The 10,564-nt window shown below is 41.3% G+C and overlaps 2 protein-coding genes across 4 annotated transcripts in view; both read left to right on the forward strand.

Annotated features, from left to right (window-relative positions):
• b3gntl1 (UDP-GlcNAc:betaGal beta-1,3-N-acetylglucosaminyltransferase-like 1) overlaps window positions 1–272 on the forward strand; it is a 24,039-nt gene extending 23,767 nt beyond the window's left edge. For all 3 annotated transcript variants that reach the window (XR_009203675.1, XR_009203674.1, XM_058380655.1), the window contains one exon: window positions 1–272. This exon is cut by the window's left edge and continues 2,870 nt beyond it. The gene's annotated coding sequence lies outside the window, so the exon portion shown is untranslated.
• Window positions 273–467: 195 nt separating this feature from the next.
• metrnlb (meteorin like, glial cell differentiation regulator b) lies at window positions 468–10,354 on the forward strand. The gene is made up of 4 exons (XM_058380740.1): window positions 468–728; window positions 4,182–4,582; window positions 8,047–8,106; window positions 8,472–10,354. The coding sequence occupies exons 1-4, from the start codon at window positions 634–636 to the stop codon at window positions 8,804–8,806; spliced, it is 891 nt and encodes a 296-aa protein (XP_058236723.1). The 5' UTR covers window positions 468–633; the 3' UTR covers window positions 8,807–10,354.
• Window positions 10,355–10,564: the final 210 nt, after the last annotated feature.

The following is a 10,564-nucleotide window of genomic DNA, read 5'->3' on the forward strand; positions in this document are numbered from 1 at the left end:
AAACCAGATGAGTGTGAGGGTCAGGGGGTGTGCAAACTTACCCAATTTAATATCAGTTGATTGTGTCATGTTTTCTATCTATCTATCTATCTGTCTATCTATCTATCTATCTATCTATCTATCTATCTATCTATCTATCTAGTTTTTTTTCTAGGTGTTTCTATTAATAAGGAATTTTATTAAGTTTTATTCACGTTATAATTTTGTAGCCTGTATTTTGAAGGAGATCATGGAGTGTGTTATGTTTAACTCAGGTTAAATCTGATACGTCTTCAGCACACACACACACACACACACACACACACACACAGCTGTGCTTTATTTTCGGACACTAATTAGAGTATAAAACGTCGCTCTTAACCGAGCTGCTCGGGGCCGAATCCGAAGGGAGGCGTGGTGTGGGCGTGGCTTTGTCACGGGTGGGAGGTTTTACGCGCACACGCGCGTGCACACACACACGTCCAGCAGCTCGCTCGCTCGCGCTTGTGCATGGCTCCTGCCTCGCGCGCGCTGGGAACGAGATGAACTTTTCCGGAGTTTTCCGGAGTTTTTTAGTCGCTGAGGGCGGAGGAATAAACTTTTTTTGTTTTAATTAAATTTTTACGGACAGGTTTTCAGAAGTGCATTAGGAGGATGAGGATGAAGATGATTTTGGCGATCCTGGTCGCGTGTTGGTGCACGAGCGCAGCTGCGCAGTACTCCAGTGACCAGTGCAGCTGGAGAGGAAGGTACTGTAAAAGAAACTATTTCACTCACATCTTCCTGTAATACTGCGTCTTGGAGTGTTTTATTGCTTAAACAGCTCTTCTACTCCTTTATAGCAACTCTGCGTGGAAAACGGGGTCAATCGAGAACCTTTACACGGTTTTTGAGAACCTTTAGATCCTCTGCGTGCTGCATAGGGCTTCAACCAGGAAAACCCCTTAAGCTGTATCATCATGATCATGTGGGATCAGAATCCAGACTAATCTTTGTTCCTATTCCATCATATCTTACTAAAAATAATCCACTGACCGTGAAAGTGGGGGCGGGGTTTATTTTGATTGAAAAGTTGTGACGTCAGTGAGAGAGAGAGAGAGAGAGAGAGAGAGAGAGAAAAACAAATTCAGATTTGACCACTGTTCTGTTCCGGGGTGAATGGGAACAGTTGGATGATTACTGGTAGGAATAAGAAAATGGAAGACATTTGTCCACCTGGAAACCTTTTAAAACCACATTTCTGCCATGACAGCAAAATGATTTGTGTCATAAAAATGTGATTTGTTGTGGGATTTATGTTGTTGTTGTTGTTTAGTGCATTTATTTCTAATTATATTTTTAGAAAGAGAACCTAGTTTTGGGTTCTGCGTATATCCTTTAAGGCTTAATGTTAAGAACAAACTGATGAAGACTTAAAGCTTAATTCCTTCCAGAAGTCATACTAAGTATTTACTGTGCAGTCTGGATGTTTTCATGCTGGTGATTTAGTCACTATAATGCTACAACATGACATCCTATCTCACTCCTTAAAAAGACAAACTGACAGAGATCATGTTGAGGTTTAAGGACACCAACAGGACGAATGTTTAACACTCCTGCTCCTGTTGGTGCTTCCTGCATTCTTCACACTTGATTCAACTCATTCATCAGGTCATTAACACGGGAGCTTATAAATGGTGTGAGTGTGTTAAGGTGTTGAAGCTTTGTTTCCTGTTCTTCCTGTGAAGTGCTCACAAGTAACTTATTGTGAGAGTAAAAACGCTGAGTTTTAATGAAAATATTTGGCTTAAAAACCGATGAAACAATGCTAAGCCTAAAAACTAATAGTTTTTTTTATTAATCTTAGCTTTTCAACTACTGCAAAACTAGACGATGCCAAAAAATGTTTGTCACCATTTGAATAAAAGGGAAATGTCTCTATGCTTCACCCCACCCCCCCTTACTGCCCCAGCTCTCTGATCTTACCCCACCAATCTGGGCTCCATTACGCCACCCTGACTTCAATTGGTTTAATTGGGTCCAGAGAAATGATTTAATGACCATGATTAGACGCAAAAGCAAACCTCTAATGAGGAGCTCCAGGACAGGGGGTGCAGGCATGGCTGTTAACAACTTTATTCATGTCTTTCATTTCGTCCTGATGGATGGAAAGAACAGAGGGAGGAGATCAGGAATCAGATTTATTCCAATGTAATATACCAACTATTGACCGTTTAATTTATGTTATATTGTCACAACTTTAACGTGAAGTTTAATATTTTGCCCAATTCTAAAATACAGACAAGTAAACCTGTAGAAATATACAGTTTATACAGTTAAAATAAAATAAATAATATCAGTATAAAAATCATAGCAAGAGGTTAAGTAAGTTATTATATGAAATTTAAAATAATAATAATAAAATAATAATAATTGAACTTTAATGTTCACTACACATTTTCAAATTTTTACAGAGATCATTAAATCAAATACACAATTCATTATAGTAATTTATCTCCTGCCTTCTAACATCATGACCCAAACATCATCATCCTGACTGTCAAAGTTAATAATGAGATGGGCGAACCTGTGTGTGTGTGTGTGTTTTGGCATCAGCGGTGAGACTTTGAGCTTCCTGGTTAATATTTTATCTCTGATTTCCATGAAGGCTGCGTGCCGACCCTCCTTCACCTCGGGCTTGATTACGCTAAAATATAAATCAAACCCAGCGCACACGCTTTGATCGCTCTTTTATGGTCCAGAAACAACAGAACAAAGCAAAGCAGGAGAGTCACAGAGGCTTTACAAGCCAGCTGATAAAGAACGTTATCAGAAGCTTTAGTAAAGTATTTGACAATTTGTAGGAAGGAAATGATAAAATGTTAGAGAAATAATGTTCCTGCAAAGTTTTAAATCGTTTCCTTCTAAATGTTTAGCGAAACTATAACAGTTCTGCTCAGCTACACTTCTCATTTTGGCAAAAAGTAAAGTTATGAAATGTTATGCTTGTCAGTTTTCCTCCAATTAGAAGTGGTTTAACTGTGTAGTAGCTACATTTATTAACATTTCTTTAAAAATCTCAACAATGAGAACATGTTGAAGCTTCAAGTACAAACTAAAACTTTAAACTAGAACTGTAAATGTTCTCCAAATCAACGTTCTGTTAGAGCAACACTAACATTTAATAAAGCGTTCCTCCGTGTTCCTATAACTTATCTGCATTCTATTAGCACCAGGTAAATTTACCTTATTGAAGTTTTTTGAGAACCAGAAAATTCTCTCTCTCTGGATCTTTCTCTCTCTCTATCTCTCTCTCTCTCTCGATCTCTGGATCTTTCTCTCTCCCTCTCTCTGTCTCTCTCGATCTCTGGATCTTTCTCTCTCCCTCTCTCTGTCTCTCTCGATCTCTGGATCTTTCTCTCTCCCTCTCTCTGTCTCTCTCGATCTCTGGATCATTCTTTTTCTCTCTCTCTCTGTTTCTCTCGATCTCTTTCTCTCTCTCTCTCATTTTTGCTCAAGCTTATCACAGATTTTTGTATTTAATTCTTTATCATCTAGCTGATATTAATCCAGAACTGCACTTGTAACACTTTAACAGAATCCAAGGTTAAAGGAGTAATGGCAAACGCTTCACATTCCTGATTAATGAATTGTGCTTCAAAGAATATTTTTTTTCCCCTTACAGGTGAGTGTGTGATCACTTTAATATCACCACAGTGCTGCGGAGTTCTGGTTCTGGAGTCTGATTGGTGGTCAGGTGTTGATTAATTCTCTCTAACAGCAGCTCAGACTGTGGCGCAGGTATATAGTAAAGCGGTTGCTCTGACTCTTTATCTCTTTATATTCAGAGGGACATGTGTAGTCATTGATATGGTGAAGTTTTCTGAAAGGTTGTTTTTTTGAAATTGAGAAACACATTGCGGTTGCTAACATGGCAAGCACGAGGGAGAAAACTAAAGAGAGGCTGATGAGGGAACGACTGTTTGTTTAAAGCTGCTGTAATAAAGTGAGAAGTTTATTCGTGCCTGTTACACTGTAAATTTGTATGATGTTTTTTTTTTTTAATAATCATATTGCTGTGCTGTAAGAAGAATAAAACACTTGGATACACCTCAGGATGCGTCTCTGCTTCATCACGCAATCCTGACGCTGATTATTTTCCAATAAGCGCACAACATGCAGTGTTTCCTCCCTGAACCCACTCTTTTTGTTGCTCTCTGCAGCGGTCTGACTCACGAGTCTCACGCCCGGGATGTGGAGCAGGTCTATCTGCGCTGCTCTGAAGGTTCTCTGGAGTGGCTTTACCCCACCGGTGCCATCATCGTGAACCTCAGACCCAACACGTTTCCTGAAGCGGGTGCTGACTCAAAGCTGAGTGCCTGCGTGAAGCCTCGGGCCGATTCCCGCGGAGCCAGCGTGTTCGTGGAGCGAGCGGGAGTGATGCGCATGCTGCTGAGTGAGGAAGAGCAGGCGGCCGGCCAAGTCCGCTGCTTTAGCCTCGGCGAGGGAGCGCTGTTCGTTCAGGCCTCCACACACTCAGACATCAGCAAGAGAGTCACAGCGTTTCAGTATGAGCTGATCAGAGGAGACAGAGACACAGCAGGAGACACGCTTTCACCCACAGGTAAACTACAGATTTGGGATTCGGCATAAATTTACATCCGTGTCCATGAAAACAGCCTGGTCTTTTAGATAGATACAACTTTATTGTCATTGCAAAGTATAGGTGCATAGCAACGAGAAGGCATTTAGCATCTAGCAGAAGTGCAAATAGTAGAAATTGTGCAAATGAACAAGTGCAGATAAATATGTAAATATCTGCATCAATAAATAAGGCTATGTAAAGTGTTGAGTAATTTAGTTAGCTTCGGTTATTATTGCTCTAGATTTAATGGTCAATTTAAATAGTTTTCACCCTCATATTGTAATATGTAAATTTTCCCCTAGAATGTAAAAGTGTGAATTCCTTCCTGGGACACCAGCCTGAAAAAGAACTGTTTTAAGGTGAACATTTGAACATCAAGCTTTTCTGAGCAAGACTTAATCCCAGAGCTTTAAAAAAAAAAACAGGCTGAAGTCAAGGAGAAATAAGTCAAATCTGTAAAATTGTCAGTACTTGCTCATATTTATTAACAAAATGTATGAGTCTAACACACACACACACACACACACGAAACATGAGTTGCACACGAGTGTGAAAATTTGTGATTTGTTTCACAACTAAACCACTCAGTTTCTCGGTTTTTAACACTGCAGTTGAATCAGAAAGTATGAAAAGAAAAATCCACACGCCTTCATGTTTGTCTTTGGTTTCTGTCATCTGTGATGAGTGATGTATAGTTTCCTCTTCAGATCAGTACAGTGATCTGTAAAGTCAGTGTTGTAGAGTTAAACAGTAAATGTGTCTAAAACTTACTGCTGTTTGTTTCTGATGCCGTAGCTTTGACGTTACTGTGTAAACTAGTGAAGAACTTGTAGTAGCGAAGCAAAGACTAACCCAAGTTCACTAGGAGTTGACTGGTTGTATTGTTGGTTTTTCTCTTGGCTGGAGGTGATGGGAATTACAGGCTACGTCCTCGTGGAATGCAGCGTAAATATGTAGCAGTTTTTCGAAAAGGAGCTCGTGGTGGCAGACTTTTCATCCTTGATATGCGTTTGCAAGCTGATTGCCATCCGTCTGCATCCCTGTGTTTTGTCTCATGAATAACGACCTGATAATGACTTTGGTCGCACTGATTAGAGACGTCGGGGCGTAACTCCACACCCAGCTGATGTGAGAGGTGAAAGATGGAGGAGAAAAAGTGCTGGAAATGATCAAAGAGAGACGGGGGGGTGGGGGGTTGGAAAGAAAGAAAGGGGGAAAGAGGAGAGGTTTTACAGCCAGGGACTAGACAGAGCTCTGAAAAACGAGCCAGCACACACACACACACACACAAAACCTTCATGTTCTTAGTGACATAAAAAAATAAACAGTATAATCAGAAGGTCCAGCTGGGGTCAGCTCCACCTCTCTCGCTGTCAATCACGGCATCCTGTTCCACATGAGCTCCCGGTTTATTTGATTAAACATGATTGGTTAAACGGTGCGTTTGATTGCTGTTGATTGGTCAGCTTGTTACGTGTGTAATGAAAGGCAGCTTTGTGTCGAACCCAGTAGGGTTCAAATGTCGTGTTTACTCCACGTCTGGAATCAAAACAGTGAGACAAAAGCGCCTCTCTTTTTAAAGTCTCCCTGAAACTATAAACGTGCTAAAATATTAAGTGTCCCATTGACACAAAGTTACAGCACATCTGTATGAGTTCAATTCAAGTTAAGCAGTCATTATTAGTCACATATACATTACTTCACAGTCAAATTCTTTCCTCACATTTCCCATCCTTGACGGTTGGGGTCAGAGCACAGGGTCAGCCATGATGCAGCATCCCTGGAGCAGGGTGGGTTGGGGGCCTTGCTTAAGGGCCCAACGGTGGCAGCTTGGCGGTGCTGGGGCTTGAGCCTTGAGTCTTAAACACTCCACACATTGTACAGAAACATTTTCTTCTTACTGCTGCTATAGAGAATTTATCAACACCTTCTGACCAATCAGAGAGAACTCAGCTCTGCTATGGCAAAAGTCAGTTTATTTTAGTCTAATAAATCAGGTAAGAAAAGTTTATGTAGCTAGCGACACAGCAAGGTTGACACATACACACACACACACACACACCTTAAATAAAATAAACATGGAGTTTCTCCTGGGGCTTTACCTGTTAGCTTTACTCACTTGAGTGGTGGCTCAAGTGGTTAAGGCTCTGGGTCGTTGACCGGAGGATTAGGGGTTCAAGCCCCAGCACCGCCAAGTTGCCACTGTTGGGCCCTTGAGCAAGGCCCTTAACCCTCTCTGCTCCAGGGGTGCCGTATCATGGCTGACCCTGCGCTCTGACCCCAACCTCCAAGGATGGGATATGCGAAGAAAGAATTTCACTGTGCTGTAATGTATATGTGACAAATAAAGGCTGTTTCACTTCAGCTCAGAGGGAGATCAGATTCTTTTGAAGTGTGTGTGTGTGGACACGACTTAAACTGAATCAGACACTAATCACTGTGTATTTTGTGGAAAAAAAAGTTTTAATTTCTGAAATGCAACACACACACAGAGCCTAACAGCCTGACCCTGTGACCAGGAATTAGTTTAAAAAAAAAAAGTGGTGGTTGCAAAGGAGGACACTCTGAAGTGTAACTCTACCTGTGTGTGTGTGTTTGATGTGCATTAGTCTTGGTACTTCAAACCCTTCTAGACTTCCTGTTCACTGTTCTGACTCTAAATGCTTAGACAGTCAGTCACTTGCACACACACACACACACACACACACACAGACACACAGTGAGAAAAACATCACACTGTAGGGGGTTAAAAAAGCATTACACCCTTTCCAAACCCTCATCCTGTAAACACCCCAGGACACACACCCACACACACATAGCAGTTAGGGTGTTGAAAACAGGGGGAAAGGAAGGATAAAGGGAGTAAAAGTGCAGGAAGAATGAAGGAGCAGTGTGGAAAGAGGTGTGTGTGTGTGTGTGAAGGATGAATGAGTGGAAAGATCAGAAATGAGACAGGAAACACAGACTGTGCAGGAAATCGCCGCCACGTGGCGTCACTCAGCTTACGGCAAAATGCCTAGTGAGGAAAAACACACACACACACACACACATCTGAAACATTAGAGTTCTTACTTCAGGTATCTAGGGCAGAAGAGTAACTTCTAATATTGTATCAGTGAGAAGAGTAAACAAAGTAAGAATTTCATGATACTAGTACATATGACAGTAAAACTCTTGAATCTTGTGAAGGGTTTATACCTTGGTATAGAGACGAAATGTTCTGAGTTAGATAGGAATATCTGACCGTTTTGACCTTGTGTGGACATCTGGCTGGTCCCTGCTCTGTAAACTGCAGCTGTTCTTTACAGACTAGACAAGGCAAAAGGTTTCCTTTTGGTTACTGAGGTGAAGGTCAGGGTTAGATCTAGATTTAGAGTGAGCATTAATTGGATCATTAGGTCCTGATTAATTTAATAAGAGTGACGTGTTTGTGTGTGTTTCAGCTCCGTGTACACCCTGCACTGATGATGAGATTCTCATGGCCGTCTGCACCAGTGACTTCGGTATGATATCATCTTTTTACTCTTTGTACTCATGTGATCTCCATAGCTTTTCTTTTTTAAATGACTTAGTGTGTAAGTTTTTTTTTTTTTGCTGAGTTATGTCATGTCTTGTGGGCTCTGACCTCAGCAATGCACCGGTCAGTTTAACGTAAGAGTCATGCTATTTATTATTGCAGCAAGTGACAATTGAGACAAGTCCATCAAGGTAAAAAAAAAGAAGACCTTTTGGTCCCAGACTGTATACGATACTAAAAACTGTCTGACTGAAAAGTTGCCTAAACTTATGGACAAATGTCTTATGTGTACCTGCATACACACATTTACCTACCTCTCTGTGTTCTCTCTTTTATTTCTTTACATGTCAGTGGTGAGGGGCAGCATCGAGTCCATCAGGGACGGAGGTGATGAAGAACAGCAGACGTCGATGTTGGTGTCAGTGAGTCGTCTGTATCGCCAAAAGCGGCGTGTTTTTGAGGGACGAGGGCGCAACCGGTGGTCGGGACGTGTAATGGTCCCATGGAGTTGCGGCATCCAGCTGGGGCAGGGACCAGATTCAGGGCTTGAGGAGTTTCTGTTCACAGGAGCCGTGAGGTTTGGCGAGGCGTGGCTCGGATGCGCTCCTCGATATCATGACTTTCTGCTGATGTACCAGGCTGCCGTGGAATCAGGAAGTAACCCCTGCCATATGGACATGAACTGAGAACACCGACAGGATCACGTCAGTTTTGTGGTAAAAAAAAAAAAAATCAAAATGTATGGTCTTTAGTTCCTGCAAAGATGTCTTTTTTGGGGTTGTATAAACAGCACAGTGTGTGTTTGTAAGTGTTGCAGAGCTTAGGACATAAAGATCCCAAGCCTGAGACTGAGTGTATGATGAGAGCTTTTCCACTGGACAGTGTATTATTGGTACAGCTTGATTCTGCATGTTGCCCCATTCCAAATTTTGTGCCAAGTGAATAGAACCATAACTTAAGACCCAATTTCAGTTTCTCGAGAAGGTATCAATTGAACGTCTATTATCATGAAGATTATCATAAGTATTGACCCCCTGGCAGTCTCATGATCAATACTTCACCTGGTGAGTCTTATGAATGACATCATTACACACAGCTGAGCTGAATTCATTGTAATATTATATCACTCACGGTGCCTCCTGGTGGTCCAGTGGCAGGATCCCGTGCTCTCATTGCCATGGCCTGGGTTTGATTCCCGGGCAGGGCACTAACCCAGCCACTGAAGAGTTAACTCTCAGTTCCGGTCCCAAGTCTGGATAAAATGGGAGGGTTGCATCAGGAAGGGCATCCGGCATAAAGCCTGTGCCAAAGTGAAATGTGCAGACCAACTGATCCGCTGTGGCGACCCCAAACAGGGAGCCAAAACAACAACAACATTATATTAATCACATAGGTCATAATATAGCTACAGCTGGATGAGTCTGGATGAACAAATATAACAACTCATAACCACAGTATTTCACTGTAGGAAGTCCATCATATAACAGCACTGAGAAAATCTGAGAGAAGTTGCAGTGATTAATTTTCAGGTGAAATGTATAAATAAGGAACCATGTACACTTAAACTCTATAAACTAATAGGACCCATAATTGAGCCCTTAGGTACACCACAAATTGTTTAATAATATATTAATCAAGCTAATTATTACTCACCACAACCTCTGGAGAAACTCCTACTCACAAGGCTACCATTACACAGACATGATATGTAGCCTTCGGTTAGAGCTGTACCATGCCACGTTGTTCGGAGGAAAAGGGTGTGTGTGTGTGTGAGACCTCTTATACATGTGTACACCTAGGCTGTCATAACAATACTTCCTGTACAAATCCAACTAGGTCAGGATTTCCCTGGTGAAATTCCAAATTCCTTATCCTTCACGACTGAAAAGTGTAAATGATCTTAAAGAACATATCCTAAAATATGATGCATCAGACAACTTGTACATTTTTAAACAGTTTGTGATGGTGGACGTGACCCTAATGTCATGTTTGATATTTCATTTAAAAGCAGTTGGTGAAAAATGTGGTGATATTTGAGGATGTTTGTGTTTTTTTATGTCAGTCTTGTTGTACCCTGAGAGGACTTTTGTTGCTGCTTTTGTTAGAAAGCTTTCTGTATAGTTCAGTCGATTCTCCTGACTGAGTTTTAAGTTCTTTATCGTTTGTGCATATTGGTGTGTGTGTGTAAAATTGTACAGTTTTTTGTTTTCTCTCAGGCAGTGTGAATAAAATGCGTTCAAAAATGAAAAGAGTGAAATTCATCTATTATAAACACTGTACTACTGTCCCATGGGGCAAAAGTATTGGCACCCATACAGAAAGTGCTTTGTTATTAATATATACTTATTGGGAGTATAACCTTGCAGTTAACAAGTTATACCGTCATATTATGGTCCTTATGGGGGTATTAAAGTTCACACACAGCTTTGTGTGTGTGTGTGTGA

The sequence above is a fragment of the Hemibagrus wyckioides genome, linkage group LG26 (assembly GCF_019097595.1).
Source record: "Hemibagrus wyckioides isolate EC202008001 linkage group LG26, SWU_Hwy_1.0, whole genome shotgun sequence".
Classification (NCBI taxonomy): domain Eukaryota; kingdom Metazoa; phylum Chordata; class Actinopteri; order Siluriformes; family Bagridae; genus Hemibagrus; species Hemibagrus wyckioides.

Bases quoted from the DNA above. Each gene is read 5' to 3' on its own strand.
- metrnlb (XM_058380740.1), top strand. From the start codon at position 634: ATGAGGATGAAGATGATTTTGGCGATCCTGGTCGCGTGTTGGTGCACG. The intron at 729-4,181 runs GTACTGTAAAAG...TGCTCTCTGCAG, and splicing joins CAGTGCAGCTGGAGAGGAAG to CGGTCTGACTCACGAGTCTC. The intron at 4,583-8,046 runs GTAAACTACAGA...TGTGTGTTTCAG, and splicing joins AGACACGCTTTCACCCACAG to CTCCGTGTACACCCTGCACT.